Source organism: Rutilus rutilus, assembly GCF_951802725.1.
Source record: "Rutilus rutilus genome assembly, chromosome: 16".
Taxonomy (NCBI): domain Eukaryota; kingdom Metazoa; phylum Chordata; class Actinopteri; order Cypriniformes; family Leuciscidae; genus Rutilus; species Rutilus rutilus.
This window is the reverse complement of record NC_140224.1, coordinates 26,766,342-26,786,334: the sequence shown is the minus strand read 5'-3', so window position 1 is coordinate 26,786,334 and position 19,993 is coordinate 26,766,342. Positions and strand designations below refer to the sequence as shown.

General features: G+C 37.6%; 1 protein-coding gene across 1 annotated transcript in view; it reads left to right on the top strand.

Annotated features, from left to right (window-relative positions):
• The first annotated feature begins 3,353 nt into the window (after positions 1-3,353).
• The window catches only part of atrnl1b (attractin-like 1b), a 91,163-nt gene continuing 74,523 nt past the window's right edge, over positions 3,354-19,993 (top strand). The window contains exons 1-8 of the mRNA XM_084434125.1: positions 3,354-4,479; positions 13,661-13,744; positions 14,003-14,116; positions 15,332-15,460; positions 15,706-15,914; positions 18,109-18,283; positions 18,715-18,802; positions 19,259-19,514. Coding sequence (XP_084290251.1) covers positions 4,244-4,479; positions 13,661-13,744; positions 14,003-14,116; positions 15,332-15,460; positions 15,706-15,914; positions 18,109-18,283; positions 18,715-18,802; positions 19,259-19,514 — 1,291 coding nt within the window. The 5' untranslated portion in view covers positions 3,354-4,243. The remainder of the gene's footprint in view (positions 4,480-13,660; positions 13,745-14,002; positions 14,117-15,331; positions 15,461-15,705; positions 15,915-18,108; positions 18,284-18,714; positions 18,803-19,258; positions 19,515-19,993) is intronic.

Genomic DNA, 19,993 nt, shown 5'->3' with positions numbered 1-19,993 from the left:
AGCGGTTGGCTGTGTTTATTTGAGCAAAAATACAGTACAAACATTAATATTGTGAAATATTACAATTTAAAAGTTTTCTATTTAATATTTTTTTTAGATGTAATTCATTCCTGTGAATGCAAAGCTCAATTTTAAGCATTACTTCAGTGTTCAGTGTATTTCACAGTTGAAAACAGTTGTGCATCTAAATTAGATTGATGTTTGTTTTTTTTGGACACCATGATAATTTTTTTCAGACCTATTTGATGAATATAAAGTTCAATAGAACAACGATATTTCTGATATAGAAATCTTTTCTAACAATGTAAAAGTCTTTATTGTCACATTTGATCAATTGAATGCGTACTTGCTGAATGAAAGAATTCATTTCCTTTTTAAAAAAATCTTAAAATATTGTCGAAAGTTCTGTAATTTTAATAGTGTTTTGATGTTCCTATCCATTTAAGGGAAAGTAATAATTCAGTGTTTTTGTAATTCTACACCTAAACCAAACCAAACACATTATTAAAAATGTGTAATTTAAACTGATTTCAAATTGGAAAGAAATATGCACCATTACACACTGAGATTTAGACTATTTTTATGTTCACAATGAGTGTACTTGGATACTAATAATCCCTCTTAGTCAGGAATTAAGATTCAACTCCTCTGCTCCCAGACTCTGTGTCCACCCATACTTTAACGACATTAAGAGAAATCGCTGTGTGAAATACAAACCTCACCTCCTCCTCAGAGTCAATACAGATGTCTGCATTGCCACGGATAAACTAATAATATTTAATTACCTTATGCTCATAATATAATTTTTCACTATAGGCATTTAACAGATGAAGAACATAAGAATGTAACAGTGCATTATAGTGCTGACTTTAGAAACTAAAGAGTAGCTGTCATTCACAGAGAACAGTACAGCTACACCATATAGTTAAAGGTTTACCACCTGGGGGCACTATGGTGCTTGGCTTATAGAAGGATTTATGGCATGCCTGAAGTGCAGAGCAATTGGTCGTAAATCACCTGTGTTTTTGCACATGGCAATATATGGTTATCCTACTATAGCGGGTCACTGGACAGTTATGGCACATGTGCTCTCTGACAGGCCGGGACATGCATGTGCTGTTGATGTGGTGATCAGCTATTAGCCTGAGGATCTGATTCTTTCATTCCGCAAGGTCTGAGGATAAAGTGTCATGTTCCTCAGTGGGGCCTTGAAAGAATGTAGAGCAGTGAATGTGTGAAGCAGCAATGTTCATAGACAGGAATATTGTGTAAATGTGAAAGTTGAAACTTTCTGCAAATATTAAATAGGTGAAGCACATAAATTAATATTGTGTATGATAAAGTGTTAATAGCATGGATACCCTTATATTTTAACCACACAGCTCTCTTCCTAAAGTCAGCGATATAATGCAGTGTTACATTTCTTCTGTTATTCATCTGTTCAGTGCCTGACTGAATGGGGCTGTTGTGACGGGAATGATCTAAAAAGGGTAGTCTGAGGTGTGAGAATCAATGCAAGACCTAGTAATTGTCTGTGTGGAATATCAAATTCCCAGCTGAATTGAGTGTTTTATTACGTGCATATATATATAACAACTGACAGATTTACAGTCGCATGAATATATGTTATATTTTGTATGGTGTAAAAAAGACCCACCCTAGCCACTATGCACGCACACACACACACACACACACACACACACACACACACACACACACACAGACACACACACAGACACAGAGTGTTATTGATATTCAGTAAAGATGCAGATTAAATAGGACATAGGACAAGTAAATACTTTTTTGTTACTTTTTTACAAAGAAAATCTTATAAATAAATGCTGTTTAAGTTTTTTTTTTTTTTTACTTTATATTCACCAAAGAATCTTTAAAAAAGTAGCACACTTCCACAGAAAATACAGCACAACCGTTTTCAACTGTGACAATAACAACCACAACAACAAAAATAGTTTGTTGTTTTGGTTTGTTCACCAAATCAGCATATTAGAATAATGTCTAACGGACCATTCACATTGAAAACTGGATTAATGGCTGCTGAAAATTCAAGTTAGCTATCTATGCTATTTTAAATATATTCAAATAGAAAATACTTTCTTTAATTGTAATAATATTTCACAATTACCTTTTTTCCCCTATTACTATTTCTACTGTATTTTGATCAAATAAATGCAGCCTTGGTGAGCATAAGAGGCTTCTTTCAAAAACATTAAAAAATCTTACACATTTAAAAGATAGGGATCACACTACATGAGATACATCCCTGCTTTTTATTACTTAAAACAATATCATATGTTTGTGGTGCATAAAAGAGCAGCAGGCATATAAGGGCATAAGATACACCTAAACGCTTAAAGGAGAACTCCGGTCAATTTTAACATTGAGCTCATTTTTTTGTACATTTGGAGTGCTGTCAATACAGAGAACAACGACAAAAATCGGTGTTGCCTACACCGAGTTATTCTATTTTTAAAATTTGCACCCTATAGACTTCAATGGGGCAAGTAGTAAGCCTGCTTTTTAGCCTCTTAACATTCTTTAAGTGTCATTACAAGTGCACAGAAAATGTGAGTGATTCCTTCCGAGTGAACACGAGTGGATCTGACTGCAGTAGATGTTAGAGATATTAATAAAAATGAAGTTAATTCAGCCAGCGCTCATACCTTTGTTTACATCCTGTTTTCGGTGGAAGGCCATAGTAATCGATTGTCGAGTTCACGCGCATAGGTTTAGTACCTATGATCACGCGCGTGAACTCGACAATCGATTTTTTCGAAAATCGAAAATCGCGGATTTTTGTCGTTGTTCTCTGTATTGACAGCACTCCAAATGTACAAAAAAATGAGCTCAATGTTAAAATTGACCGGAGTTCTCCTTTAAGAGAAGAACAAAGTCTGTATTTAAGATGGAGGCTTAACGTGTGAAGGGAATCTGGGTCATAAAACCTAGTTAGTGGGGATGTGGAATCCTAATTTAGAATTAGGATGAAGTAGGCTACTCATTTAGCAAAGTGTTAGCAACATAAGTTTTTACATTTACTGCACTCAGCATACTGGACTGTCCTTAGCAATTGTTACATTGTAGGTAAAATGAACAATCTTGTATTTTAGAAGTGCTTGCCATCTTGTTGTTCTATGTTCCACATAATATACAATACAATCAACTTTTTTTTTTTACATGGGAAATGTATGTTAGGGTTTCACACATTTCCTTAAAAATATTACACCAAATGTTTTGCTTCTCAAGTACTGCAATGACCACTCGGAAGGATGCACACACTGTTCCTCTGTCTCTTTAAATGTATCCCCTTCCATTGCGCATGCGCGGACATCTCCGTGTTGAGTTTGCTCCAACCTGAGGAGCAGCCAGCCAGCGCGAGCTGCTCGTACTATGGGAGATTAAACGCTGGTCGAGGGGGCCAAAATTCGCACGCTGAGGGGTTTTCGGCGACCTGGGACGAAGAGGATATATATCCATATTGAGGGTCGACACTTTTGACAAGGAGTTTATCACGTTGAGCCTAAGAAATAGCGAACAAAATGCGGATAACGGATAGTTGCCCAGGTTTTCCAAATCCCTCAGCGCAACGGACAACAGCAGAAACAACATCCATGTTACTCACTGCTGCGATCATAAAGGATGCTTTTTCCTCAGAAGCCTTCTCCATTTAGCTTGTTTTCACGTGGCGTATGAACGTTTAGCCACGAAAAGCTCAAGGTTTGAAGGCTTGAAAGCACACCAGCAGTGTATTTGAGCAGCCAGCTGAATGTTTACGCTTTAAAATGGCTGCGGACGGGATCAGAATAAGACCGTTGAATAATATGATGCTTTAAAGCTGGAAATACCTAATCTCTTGAGTTATGGTAGTGATCTGGGAGGAAAGATTCTTTTCAATGTTATGGGGAATTATTTTCCAGCCCTGTAACTGCAGGAGGTAACGTGGGGAAATTCCTGCTCTTGTTCAGAAACACAATGAGGCGAGACAGTTGATTTAATATGCCTGTGTTTATGCTGATTTTATCTCATCACGCTCGGATCTGGAGGTTTTCCTTTAAACGATTGCCCTGATTTCGGGATACGATCGCTGATGTTTAAGGAATATTCATGATCTATAAGTGAACGGTTCCCCCTGCTGTTATAATTGAAACAATCTGGCCACCAGTAAGCAGGGAAGAAAGGCCCTAAGATATTGATACCCAATTCAACAGTGCAGCATCCTGAAACCATGAACGCCGGGAAGAGGATGCTCAGACCTGAGCTGTTTCTGGTCAGACAGAGACTGCAGGGCATGCAGAGATATTTATGGCTCTGTGTGATGTTCTCCCTGGTGCTGATAGCAGACTGCTCTCCATCTAAACCCTGTGAGAAGAACTGTCTGTCAGGCAGGTGTGTGAACGGATCTTGTGTCTGTGATCGTGGATGGGTCGGTGACCAATGTCAGCACTGCCAGGGAAGATTCAAGTGAGTATTTATTAAAACATTTAGGCCTAAGAGTATTAAATGAGGCATTCGTACCTGTTTTAACTCTGGAGAAACAGGGAAGCATGCTTGGTTTAAATTCAGTGATCATTGGTGCATAGATGTGATTCCTTGAATTGTTATTTTATTACAATTATTGTATTGTATTGCATGTTAATCATCTTAAGCATGTTACTGATTGCTGGATTTTCATATTTTTCTAACAATTCTAGATAACTTGAAAGGGATGTTTCACATATGTGCACCATCTGGCTAAAAACTGATATATGAAGGGCATTTGTTCTTTACTGTCCCCCCCTCTCAGACCATTTTCAAATGGCTTAAAATATAGATTTATCATATCCACATTGAAATCTTGGTATTCGCCTCTCTGGCGAATCCTTTGGGTCTTGGCACAATTTAGTTGAATTAAAGTTTTGTACTTTTAGCACACATACATGAAGTTTGCTAAGCATTTAGGCCTACACTTTGGTTTCCATAAAGCAGTACTGAAAAACTGGATTGTATAATTTGATGGTTTCTTGCTGGTCACACATTTTCTTTACACACTGTTGTATATTTGTATTTTTTTAATAATTGTACAGACATGATCTGATGAGAGTTTTCAAACATTGGTATTATTAATTCTGTGTTTTTTTGTCTTCACAAAGGATGTCAAAGTTACTGTGGGCAGACATGATTTAGTTTTAAACGATCGTAGTTTGACAGCTGTATGATAAATGAAACTCTTGAACAAAGCTCCTGCACTCCTGTATCTAAAAATAGCATCCCGCTCTCATTGGGTGCAACAAAGATCTCCCTCTTCACTCCATCTTAGAAGCAGCTGAGAGGATGCTATTGGCATTTATAAGTGCTGTCACTCAAACTAAACTTCATACTGACACCCAGCCCTGTGTGACAAATGTTGAAAGCAACAATAGCTGGATGAAAGGAAGTGGTCTCTGTTGATATTTGGATACTCTTGGCCATTGTTTGCCTTTAATGCTGGTCCAGGTGACCAGGAAATACTAGGAAGACCAGGGAGTTATATGACATTGTCATACTGCCCATTAGTTGCTGCTCCGCAACAAAGGCTGTCACATTGACAAATAGGCCTAACAGTAAGTTGTTATAAAAATTGGCTAAATGGATACTTGGGATAGAAATTGTGCCTGGTGTATACCACTCTATTGTTTTGAACGTGGCTTGCATGTTCAGATGTTGTTTATGAGGATGCAGAATTATTAATGAGATGTGTTAGGTTTCAGGCTCATAAACAACAATCTCCTTGCCGTGATAGTGCTTTAATAATGTATCGAGACCGGTCTGTGTCTGTTCAAAGTTAAAATATAGCTACCTGCCTTGAAACTATGAATCAGTCTTTTAATTTAGCCTATTTCTTAGGGGAAAAAAACACTAAAATGGACATTCAACAAAGTGAAATATTAGCCATTTTTTTGCAATACCAATTATCAATGTCAGTTTTCAAATAGAGTCAACTTTGTGGTTAAAAGTGAGTTCTTTGGAAATTTCGAGAGCAGTACCCTAAGGATGTTGCCTAAACCTTAGTTCTGCATAGATTGGTTGGGTTTCTGTGGTTGTGCCATCTAATGATGTAACTTCCTTCAGTTATTTTCCTGTATATTGAAGTTGATTTAGAATGAAGATGAAACTACATTAGTTTAAATTCCAGCAGATTATACTTAATGCAGTTGCATATATATTTTGATATTAATAGGTTTATATAAAATTGATTATGAAAATGTTTAAATGTTTTTCAAATTTGGTTGGTTTTGTCCTTAAATTGTCTTTGGTTGGTCTTTTTGTTAATCTACCCGAGGCAAACTTTCGTTTAAAAGCATAATTAGAATGGAAACGGCACTTTTAAGTTAGACCGTATGTCAAAATGCCGGCGGACACAGCTACAGTGAGTTGTTCAAAATCTTTCTTTTTAGTAAACTCTGTGTACACAAACAATGTTCTCAATGCTCGAGTTCATGTGTAGAGCCCCTGGTGATACTTCAAGCAAAGTTTTATGTTGTGTCGGAGCCTTCTTAGTGTTTTAGCACACCCTTTCAAAAGGCAGTTTGACCGAAAACGAAAATACGGTCAAACTTAAAAGTGGCGTTTCCATTCTAATTATGCTTTTAAACGAAAGTTTGCCTCGGGTAGATTAACAAAAAGATTAACCATTTTGGCGACAGTTATCCTTTAAGCTGAAGTTTCACCTTAAAATACTTTTAATATAATATCCAGTTTTAATATGCCATTTGAAGCAATGCTTGTTTGTGCAATTTTAGTGCTTAGTAGTGTCATGGGATTTTTTTACTTATCACAACTGTGCCATGGCAAGAAAAAGGTTGGGATACACTGGCCTAAGGTCATTAGGCTATAATCACAATCTTAAGTAAATGTTAGCAAAACAAAGGATCGCTCGCTGGAGATATTTATGTGATAAATTCGATTGGGATCGACATCTTGAATAATAATGAAAATCTCAGTATCTTCCATAATCATCTCTGCTGTAATGTTCCGTCTGTGTGTTTAAAGTATTCACTTTCTAGTAGAGAGGCGTCTTGAAAGCGTACGACGAACCTGATTGGTTTAGGCCATAGACTGTAAAAAAAGATTGACGACGCCCCTTCGCTCTCTTCCATTGATGAGAACTGAAGCCGCCAGTGTCCCGATATGGCACTGACATATTGGAACTTGAGTCTGCGCAGTAGCGATCTCGGGACCAGACCTGCGCAGTAGTGAGCAGGAAGTAAAGCCGCGAAATCAACGCTCCGCCCTCACTCTCGCAGAACGCACTCAGGGAGAGTGCATTCTGCACACTTTTTCAAAAATTGATTGCAGTACGACAAGAGGCTTGTTAAAATAAAGTAAATACAATCTCCTCAGTCCTCCGAAGATCCCGAAAAAAATGTCCGTTGGTGCTTCAGTGACTACTTCGCTCAGAGAACCTGTCAATCACAGCTGTCAATCATGACGTTACACCACCGCATCACGTAACTAACTAAAAACCAACTTATTTTTGAAACAGACACTTGAACTTACATCAGCGTGATAAAAACGACAGCAAATGAAAGAAACCACCTTTGGAAAAAAGATATTTGAAGTGTAATTTAATTGTTTAGTTGGTCTCACGTCCCGTTGAATAACATGGGTAGGCGGGGCTTATGACCTATACTAGGACCAGTCACTGGGGGGCGATCGAGACGTTTTGGCTTCACTTTTCAGGGCTTGTGCGGCACGCTTGGTTTAGGCATGGAACAGGCACCCTCTAATTAGCTCAAGTCGTTCAAGCTCAGATTTTGACTGTTCCGGTCGAAGGCGAATGGGTAAAATGGTCAGATGATACTAAAAACATCAGGGAAAATAACCATTTCTGATGTTGAATTGTTAGGGATGCACCGAAATTACCGTTACCGAAATATTTGGGCCAAAACAGACTCTAAAATCTGTGCCGTTTTCTGTTGAGGCGTGAACTAAACATAATACTTAAATTAATAATCACAAAAAGCTTTGTGCTTTATCTGTAAACAAGTCTCAACTTTAAAATTCTGTCGCTTTTCTATCGCGAACCGATCATCTCATCTCCTCTTTACTGCTAGTTAGGTTTAGAAATAAACATGAATGAACACCAGAAGGAATGTTGAAAGATACAGTACAACTTGATTAATATTCTGTAATATACAATCTGTAAGTTGTGAGTTTGAATCCTGGGGCTGCCACAAATGTGCCCTTGAGGAAGGCACTTAACCATGAGTTGCTCCGGGGGGGCTGTACTTAATGTAATGCAATCTGGAAACAATAAATTGCCATACTAGACATTGTCATTGAAATCAATGCTATTTATTCTTAAAAATCTTCAGAATAATTTCAGATGGTTTTCTTAATATATATAAAAAAACGGGCATTCAGAGTACTTTTATGTTTCAACAAAAGTGCTGAGATGGGTTGATTGTTGATTTCCCAAACAGATTCTATATGTATTTCAGACGCGTCACATCCATAACAGAGTTGGTTTTTCCTCATTATACTTTACACCATTTTTTAAATATTTTAAACATTGATATTTTTATGTTCTGTTAAGACCCTTTCATCATGTTGATATCAATATTTATACATTAGACACAAAAGTTCACAGACTGAAAATGACTGTCAGTTGATGGGCCCCATTGACTTCCATAGTATTTTTTTCCATACTATGAAAGTCAATTGTTTGGTTACCCATATTCTTCAAAATATCTTCTTTTGTGTTCAGCAGAAGAAAGAAATTCATACAGGTTTGGATCAACTTGGATCATTTTTGGCGGAACTGTCCCTAGTAACTAATTACATTTACTCAGATACTTTACGTCACTGATAAAATGTATACAAGGGGTTGTGACATAGTTCCTGTACCTGGTTACTTTTTCTTTGTTTTCTTGTTTTTAACCTTTTCACCCTCTTCAACAGTCCTGCTGTGACACAAATGCATTTTCAAAGTACAAATAGTCTATTTACTATCTCCATCAATATGAAGTCATACAAGATGAATACATAATAATTATAAAAGAATTTGCTAAATGTTTTCAAATGGTTTTAGAACGAGTATAATATTTAACACCACAGGACGTGTCAGTTTCCCAAACGCACGGCAACTACCCCTGTGCGAACATCTGAAATATGTCTGTGGTGTCTAGACTGCTGTAAAGTTGTTTGTGAAATGGTTTGGTAGGTTGATTAAGCAAAGCCTGTCGACATGATCTGTGCACTATTTTTAGGTTGATCTTTATAGATGACTATCTGAAGTGCAATGTAAGCTACATCATCTTCATCAAACAAGCCTAACAGATTGCTTGACTTAGGCCAAACTGAATTTTTACCTTGGTTTAATTTCAATTTCATGTGCTCATGGTTTTTGAAAGGCTGCTATAATTATATTTTATATACAAGTCAGTATAAGATAAAGTTACCATTAGTTTCCAACATATCTCTTAGTTTCTTTTCATTTTCCTGTAATAGCTTTTAGTTTCCAGTTTATATAGATTACCATTCAGGATCAAGCTAATGTGCTATATTGGCAAACTGCAGGCTGGACAAAGGTGAGTCCACCGGAGGCAACATATGAAATCTATTTAAAATCTATATTTTTATTTGGACCAAGCATATATCCAGTCATTTGTAATACTGAGCCCTCAGCATCCACACAGTGGGTTGCTTGCCCTTTATCACACTTCACCCAAACATCTTGGACAATAAGAAGTGTTTGACTCCTATGAAATAGTGCTTCCACTCTAAAATCCCCATTGTCATTAAAAGTGTCTTGCAGCTGTTAATGGAGTCACTTTCTCAACTTGTGAGTAGATCATGGTGTTGTACTGTACATTTGATCTTGCTTGCTCAGTGTGAGGGTAAATATAGCTCAGGGTTTTTGATTGAATCGCATGTCAAATGTGGTCGAATAACTTTTACACCATAAATGAATGATGCTAATATATTCCTGATCTGAAGGTAAACGGTTGTTCAGTGGAGAAAATACGGGCTAGATGATACCGCAACTTTAAATAAATGAACAGACCTAAATTGTTAAGCAGTCCCATCCTAGTGCCCTTGCCTCCACATCAAACTGGCACTAAAAACAGCTTTCCTGTTGCACAAGTTCAACAGCTAAACGAACAAGCGGTGGGAGGCAACACACCGACTACAGGAAAACGAGGGCTGTGAAGACAGGCACGTTCAGGAAGTGATCGGTAGATATCAGTGGACTCCTATTCAGGTGGCAGGAAACAGGGCTTGAGTTAGCTGACAAAGAGGCCCTCTCAAATCGGACTTTGCCAAATGTCACTGTCAACATTTGATTATGGCTGACTATAGTACTGAGTTGTACCTTTCAGACCCTATTTACCTTCAGCGCAGTCTTTGTTTTTGTAATATTGCATTGGCTGTTCTGCAGATCTTTATGTAACTCCCTTCCCATCCCTTTCTGAATGCCTGAGGCCAGCCTTTGAGCGAGGCTGAGTGAACCTTGTCCGGTGGTGGTTTCAAAGCCGTTGGGATAGGTATTAATCCTGCCTTTTGGTGGATGTATTTGCTTTGGAACTGGGCTATTAAAGATGCATGAAAACCTGGTGAATATTTTAAGTGTTGACTCACCTACAGTTGCCTTTTTTCGCCTCTCTTCTGGGCCGCTGAGTGTGTGCCCGCGCAAAGAATCATCCCTCTCGCCAGCATTCAGCCTGAGGGATGTCCTTCCCGGCACAGGAAGTGGTGCACCGTGATTACTGTTTTTAACCGTTCTTAAAATCTCACTGTCTGATTATAGAGAACACAGAGTGGAGAAATAGCTTGTTAATAGGCTACGATTTAACTTGCAGCAAGAATGTTGCAAGCCAAGAATGCTTGGTTTTTAGCGTTTGGATTAGGTTGGCTGTATGTCACACACGTTTTTTTGTGAGGAAAATGAGGAATGATTCACAGACTGAAAGAAATGATTACTACAAAGGGTACAAAAATTAATGATGAGTTGTTTTCACTTTGCTGTGTGGTGCACAGGTTAATATCTTTTATGAATTTAGGTTTTATTTACAGAATTACAGAGTTTGGATATGCTCAGGCCCCGTCCACACTACTGCGTTTTAGTTTAGAAACGGAGAATTAAAACGAATACGATCTTCGTCCACACCAGCGTTTTAGCTGCGTATTAGAATTGATCTCCGTCCACATTAAAACGACTGAAAACGCGGATCACGTGACCATTCACCAACACTGGGCATGCGCGTGCCGGTGTAAACACAACTTCATTGATAAAATTATCCCACCATGCGCTGGTTCTTCCCGGGTTAACCCAAAACCGACGCTCCATGTACGGTCGATACCGCCGCTGCACACGGGAATTGTCACAGATCGCTCGAATAATAGCTTGCCTCCGGCGCATGTAGGCAGTTATAGCATTGTAAAATGCAGAATTTACTTGCACAACAGCTGCTAGCAAAGATATACGCCATGACTGATGACACTCAATCATAGAGCCGAGCGTGAGCCTCTACTACGTCATCGTTTCTAAAGTCCTCTGTTTTGACCCGTCCAGACTAAAACGCCCTCCGGAGATTCAAAACGAAAAACGGGTCGGCAGCGTTTCTAAACTTCTCCGTTTTGGGTCTCCGTTTTTGTCGTTTTAGTGTGGACGGGAGGTGCAAACGTAGCAAAAGGTCTCCGTTTTTAAACGAAAACGCAGTAGTGTGGACGGGGCCTCAGACTAGCACCCTAAAACGTTTTTAATATGTCATATGAAAAGTGAGATTCTGGACAAAATCAGAATCTTTATAATTCTGTGATGATTTTGCATGGATAAGGGAAGACAAACTATTAAAGCATATTTTATCAAATTAAAAACAGAAAAATGTATAATCTGTCTAAAGTGTGTTCTAATTGGTCTGTTGTGTGATGTGATTAAAATGAATACTTTTATTCAGCAAGAATGCATTTTGATTCAAAAGTGACAGTAAAGACTTTTTATATTGTTACAAAAAAATTCAAATAAATGCTATTTTATTTAACTTTCTATTCATCAAAGAATAATGGGAAAAAGCATCATGATTTCTACAAAAATATTAAGCAGCACAAATGTTTTCAACATTGATAATAAGAAATGTTTCTTATCCTATAATAATAATACACTTTATTTTAAATGGCGGCAATATTTCACAGTTTCTACTGTATTTTTGATCAAATAAATGGTAAGCTTATGAGACTTCTTTCAAAAGCATTAAACAATCTTACCGATTCAAAACTTTTGAATAGTGTATGGCTATTATTAAGTAATAAGAAATAGTTATTGCTTTAAATAATTGCTTCAATAAGTGAATTCATTTGCGCCAAGAAATGAAAAGAATTTGTTGACATTGTCCAAAATCCCACTTTGCCTAGGCTGATTCCAAACTTTTGATGGGCATTACGTTGACCTCATTGACAACTAAATTAAGCCAAAAATATTGTTTCCAGAAACCTTCTTGTATTAATCATAATTCTGATGTGATGCAACACCTTATTTGGATCTAAAATCCGCTGTAGTGGAAAATTCGCCAAATTAACTTTTTAGCCTACCAGAAAAGGTAGATGATAAAATGTACAGTACCAGTCAGCTAGATTGTTGATACAGGAAGTTATGAAAAGTCTAGCAAGAAACACATTTGTAAACGCGAGGAAGAGACACATTTAATTACATTAAACATTAAAAGAAATGAACAGATAAATATACAGACAGGCAAACGCACACTCAATGACATTCTCTTGCAGTGCGCTGTTGTCAGGGACATGAATGAGAATTAATGAGCTGATTAAATTGCTGTGCAGAATTACAAAACTGCGACATGACAGAATGATAGCACGCATCTCCAGCTTTATCAGTAGAGAATAGCAGTTAATGAACCTGCATGTCTTTTAAATTTTATTCCGAATGTACTAATCACCATGTATACAGGAATATTTCTTTAGCTGCAGTTTTGTTTGGCATAGAAATTACCAATTTTACTTTTAAGTATCATAGTAATGCTAAGATCTCATGTGAGTACTGATGTGTGTTGGCTTCCTCTCCAAGATGCTAGTGCAACACCAGCTCAGTTCTCTTAAAGATGAGCAGGACGGAAGCTCTCGGCAATGCCACTTAGATTGATGACCTTGTAGAATTCAGCCAGAGAAGTGTTTGGCTTTTGCGAGCAGTAATAACGTGTTCAATTAAGAGTGTGTCTGTGGAACATTGAGGTCATTGTTTAGAACGATAAACAATCTACAAACAATAGGCCTTGTCTGGGCAAACAATGCTTTCAGCTTGATGCGGTTAATGTGGTCCGCGACACAGACAGGCCCTGAGTGTTCCATGATGATGCAATATGGATCCAAGCGCTGTCACTCCATGGACCGATGGCTCTGTTGCAGTCCGGAGGGAGAGGCAACTGATTGGTTAGGCCTGTGTCATGAGCACATTTACAGCAGTGAATCACTGTTGATCTGCTCCCACACAAGCCTGTGTCCATATGGCCATAAGTAACCACAGAAACCATATTCATCGTTGTGCATACTTGTACTGAAACAGCACTTCTCCGCAACGCCTCTGGCTTCTTTTCTTAGGCGTCGCATCGTTCTGTTTGTCCCACGGGATCGATTTGATGTGAACGGCAACTCTGATCTTATTTTTCAGGTTGACTGAGCCGTCTGGGTTCCTAACAGATGGCCCCATCAACTACAAGTACAAAACAAAGTGCACCTGGCTGATTGAGGGCTAGTAAGTGTTATTCAGTCATCCTCTCTCTTGTTGTGCCCACACTTCCCTCTTGCATAACCCCTTATTTAAATAGACTTCAGCAGCCCTTACAAGGGTGTTTTCTTCTGTGTTGGGTTACCAGAAAAGGCTTGGACGAGCACATTCCGCCTCGCACCCTTCAGACTTGGCAGAAATGAGTCTGCTGTAATATGTTCTCATAATGGATTATGCAGCCAGCAACACATTCTTAAGCATTATGTCATCACCTTTGTTTTGCAGCCCAAACGCAGTCCTGAGGTTACGGTTTAACCATTTTGCGACCGAATGTAGCTGGGACCACATGTACGTCTATGATGGAGACTCTATTTATGCTCCCTTAGTTGCTGTCTTCAGGTGAGTGTGTTTTCTAAAACTGAAAACTGTGTTTTCAGACTTTTTCAGACTTCCTAAAATATAATGGCTGCTATGTATGTTCATGCATAAAGACCCATTTATACTGTGTGAGAGAAATATTTAACGTGTTATCATAATGGCAACATGTTGTTTTAACAATTACTATAAATAATTGGATTTTATATTGTCACTAAATTATCAAAATTGTAGATGGTCATTTGGATTAATTTGATAGAATTTCTGGTTTTCTGTACACTATTAATGTTAGATCTACACTATACTTTTAGCAAGCATGCATTCAATTGATCAAAAGTGACAGTAATTATAATGCTACAAAAAAAGATTAAATTCTAAGATTAAAATTAATAATTAAATTGTTCTTTATTTGTCATTGTTATAAATAACAACGAAGTAGCATCAGAGAATCCTACAATATAAGTGCAAACTTTGTACCAGACAACAGAGACATAAAAAATAATGGCCATATGAAAAAAATTTAATTAAAACTTTCTATTTATCAATTAACCCTGAAATCTCAATTTTCTTAAAATATTAAGCAGCACTACTGTTTTCAACATTGATAATAATTAGAAATGTTTCTTGTGCACCAAATCAGCATATTCGAATGATTTCCGAAGGATCATGTGACACTGAAGACTGAAAATTCAGCTTTCCCATAACAGGAATAAATTACCTTTTAAAAAGATATCATTAAAGTTCTAAATACGTTTATTTTATATCTAAATATATCACAGTATTACTCTTTTTTTTCTGTATTTTTGCTACCTAGACTACTTTCAAAAACATATCAAATCTTACCCAAACTTTTGAACGGAAGTGCATAAACCTGACAATAAAAATATTGTAATTTATTTGTAAAACACTTTTCATGATAAATTTCAAAGCACTAGGTATGTTAAGAAATTATTGCATAAAACATATTTAATAAATATTTTAAGTCAACAACATGTTAACTTTGAAAGCCCTAAAAATAGATTTTGTAAAGTCTTTTCCTTTCCACATTTTTGGTGGACCCCATAGCACTCCTTTGCACCTCTTTTGTACTCTTTTGGAAGTTGAAAACCTCATTCCTTGAGTCGCACAGGAAAATTTCACTTTACTGCGTAACAAATGGAATAAGTTACTGCTTTTAAGGAAGATTGAGGGAACATTTCCTAACCAGCTTCTATTTTTTTTTTTGTAATTGTCTCACAGTGGTCTCATTGTCCCCGAACCGAAAGGAAACGAGACCGTCCCTGAAGTGGAGACCAACTCAGGCTACGCACTCCTGCACTTTTTTAGCGACGCTGCCTACAACCTGACGGGATTTGAAATCTTCTACTCGTGAGTATTCAGCCACGCTGGGACACAGAGTTAATAAAAGCCAGCTGATTTGGTCTAGTGTTAATTTCTCAATGCGTAATCACACAGAGGTCTTAATTTTATCGCCTCTCTGCTTGTTTTATTCTCAGTGTAATCACAGATTAGCCCTGTCCAATATATCCTCCCCCATTTTAGGTTTCCCATCCTGAAGAACTTCCTCCTTGTTTGCTTTTTACAACTTTCTTTCTTCATCTCTCCCTCGACAGAATCAACTCATGTCCAAATAACTGCTCTAGCCACGGGAAGTGCACCTCGGGGAACTCGATAGCGAGCCGTGTGTACTGTGAATGCGATAAGTACTGGAAGGGTGAGGCCTGTGACATCCCGTACTGCAGGAACAACTGTGGCAGCCCCGATCACGGCTACTGTGACCTCACCGGGGAAAAGCTGTGCGTGTGCAATGACAGCTGGCAAGGTACTACTCACTTCCCCTCTCATTTCCACTCCTCTCCTGTATTCTACAGGATGCTGTGAAAATCCGAGACCTTCACGTGTTTCACGTTCCCAACAGAGCATTGCGTCTCAGGTAGTTTTTGTTATGTGCGTTGTCTCCCCCTGGTGTTGATTTTTTTTTAATACTGCATCTGTCACCTCTGCATCACTGCAGCATCCTCATCAGGCTTTTGCCACAATGTCAAAGCGTGATAGAGCATTGACATCAGGATGCCTTAAGGTTAATTTAATGAGTCTTTCTAGCCAACTTCTCACTTAGCATCATGTGAGGAAACACATGAGATGTGAATGTTCACAGTAATGACCATGAGAACCTGCCAGACCTGCTCTGTTCAGGTCATCCGTTCATAAGATAAAATATAATGAAATGGATGTTACCTATCAGGGGTTCGCAAACTTTTTGGTCAACTAAACCCCTTAAAGCCAGTTCACACTGCACCGACAGACACCAACCAATGCAGACAATCACCAGATTACAGTACGTCACTTCTCAGACATTCTATAACCTGACAAGCACCGATTCGGCATGATCAATCGGTGAAAACAAGCTCCGACAGACGACAACAGACACACTGATCCAACAAAACCCGACGAAGTGTCTGTTGCCGTCTGCCGGCGCAGTATGAATCGGCCTTAAAATGTCAGGGGTACTTCAAATAAATATTTTAAGTAAATATTTCAATAATTTAAGGACACTCGCATGTCCATGGTTCTCTGATGTTGGTTAATGGTAACATGACATGCTAATAAACAGATAAAATATATCATTGTTTTTTTTTGTACGTTTTATCTTTATTCTTTTTATTTGAAGATTATTTATATATAGGGCTGCTTTTATATAGGGTTTTATTGTAGTAATACTACTACTACTAATATTAATGATAATAATGAATACTATATAATGAATTATATAGCTATATATAATTATATAACTATTGTAAATTACAGTTGTCCTCTGAAATAAAAATAAAAAATAAAAAATTGATAATTATAATAATTTTATAAAATATTGAAGTTACTATGGGGGTTATGTACAACAAACTTCCGTATTCTGTAAAACAGGTTGCGTTGCTTCCAGTTCAGTGTCTTTTGTATGTTCTTCGTTAAATATAGAGCCATTTGAACTAAGATACCTTCAAAGGAGCGAGCAAAGATGAGCATAACCGATTGCATATGCAGATTGATATCTAAAAGTTTTTTATTTTTCTTCTTCTCACTAACAATAGTGAGAATATAGCTAGGTTAGCTGAAAACCTTAAAAGGCCATAGATACTGCCTTTAACACTTCCTCCGACAAGCGGTTAGAACAAGGCTTGCTTTCCTGTTTGTTCATGTGACGTTCGGCATATAGCCTATACTCATTTTTATTTCTTAAATTCTTCTCTTTTAAAGCTTTTATTTTGGCAGAATGCTGGTGAAATGTTAAACTCCTATCCACAGAAATGTTGGAAAATCAGAATCAGAATCAGAATGAGCTTTATTCGCCAAGTGTGCACAAACACACAAGGAATTTTTTGTGGTTTTTACAGGAGCTCTTGGTACATACATACATATATGACATTAGAACAGGCATTTAAATGAGAACATAAATAAATAGAATAAACAATAATAATAGTTATAGTATACATCTGAAACAGTTATGTACAGATTTGTGCATTGTGTGTACAGCTCTATAAATAAAATTTGTATATGTATTTACACAAAAAAACCTCTTGCTTCTCTCTCAAGTACTGAATGAATTATACAGCAGGTGTTAATTGCTGTTTTAGCTGTTTAAGCTGGAGATAGCATGGGGGAAAAAACTGTTTTTGTGCCTAGATGTTCTAGTGCGCAGAGATCTGTAACGTCTGCCTGACGGCAGAAGTGCAAATTATGGGAATGTGTAAATAAAGTGAACCTAGCACACATTTTATTGCACATTAAACTCTGCATATAGAGAGATTGAATTCATCAAAGCTGTATGGTGATTAACTGTATGGTTTTATTTTGAATAATTGTCCACCTATATTAATTTTAAATTTATATTGATTTAATTTACAAGCTTTTCAACCCCATGCAGTTCCCTCGTGAACCCCCAGAGGTCTGTGAAGCCCCATTTTGGGAAACTCTGCCTTAGATTATGGTACAAGTGATTTAGCTGTCTCTCTTTTTCTCAGGTCCAGACTGCTCGCTAACAGTGCCCTCCACGGAGTCTTACTGGATCATGCCCACGGTGAAGCCTTTCGGAGCATCGCTGGGAAGAGCATCCCATAAGACGGTTGTCCAGGAAAAGGTCATGTGGGTCGTCGGTGGCTACACGTTTAACTACAGCAACTTTCAGATGATTCTAAAGTAAGTGGTAGTTCATAGCGCGGTGTAGGCCTACAGCATAATAACCCAGTTCATGTTATGCACAAGGCTTATTTGCATATGCGCTTACTTACAATGACAATAATCCAAAATTAAAACCGCAATAATTATTATAATAATAATGATAAATCAACGTGAGCCTGTGGTAGGAGTAGAGTTTGATTAATCTGTCAGTTTGAGGGTAAAAGCTGTGAGTCTGAATATTCTCAGAGGGAACTCTTTGTATAAGGGAGCATTAGCGACGTTGTGGATATGGATATGATATTTCAGTCAAAACTCAGACTGTGACTGTAACTACTGGAATAATGGGTAATTTATGTAAATCTGAAGCCATCACAGTCTGGAAAATGTTTTTTTTCCATTTTAGATATGTAAATGAACTTGTGTTAGGATGATTTTTTTTTGCTTTTCAGTTATAATCTGGAAAGTGGCATCTGGAATACTGTACCCATCAGTAGCGGACCCCTGCCGAGATACGGACACTCCTTGGCACTATATCAGGTAACATAAGTGTTAAAATAAGTTTTAACAATATTTTGTCTTTAAGCTAAATGGCTGTAATCCATTTATTCTGAAAAATCTGCTTTTTCATCACAGGAATAAATTACATTTTAAATTGTATTAAAATAGAAACCATTCATTTTAAATTGTAATATTATTTTTAACAATATTACAGTTTTTAATATTTTTTTTAATCACATAAATTCAGCCTTGTTGAACATCATAGAGTTCTTTCAAAAACATTTAAAAAAAATACCTTTGAACGGGAGTGTAAATGCTCTTGTTAAGTCTCTGACCACCAGTATAAAAAAAAAATATACAAAACCGAATGAAACATAATGTGAGATATTGATCACATGCATTAACACATTAGTTTTGGCAGCCCTAGCTGAAAGAAATGTATGGGAACTTTACAATATTTACCAGTAGATTAAAACTTAAATCTTTTTCTTTCAGGATGACATCTATATGTTTGGAGGCAAGTTGGAGATGGGTGCCAGTAACGTAACAGATGAGCTGTGGGTGTTTAACATACCCGTCATGACGTGGTCGCAGAAGTTCCCCAGTGTGCCAGCCCATGGGCAGGTCTACGCTGTGGAAGGCCACTCCGCCCATATTGTCGAGCTGGATAACGGCGATGTGGTGATGGTGGTCATCTTCGGCTACTCCTCCATCTACAGCTACATCAGCAATGTTCAGGAGTACAACATCAGTGAGTGACTGACCTATGGTGTATTTGATTAGGATTGAAAGGTTCTGCAAATACCCACAAATTCTGGATTGTACACAGTGTTATTAAAGGGATAGTTCACTTTGAAATTAAATTTTGGTATGTTTTAGCTTACCTCAAGGGCATCCAAGATGTAGGTGTCTTTGTTTCCGCAGTAGTTTCAATTTTGATATTTTTAGGTCAAACCGTTCTTGTCTGTCAGTCATATAATGCAGGTCTATGGTCACCACCTCAAAGAGCATGCACAGAGAAGTCCAAATTAAACAATTCCCCATCGTAAGTACACATTGATGGCCTAAGACACGAAACGAACGGTTTGTGTGAGAAAACGAACAGTATTTATATCGTTTTTACCTCTTGTACACAACCACGTCCAAGTGATCTGAGGGTGCGCACGCTTCCTGGTGTGTGACGTGTTGATTTGATGCACATTTGTCATTTTTATTATTTTTTTATTTCAG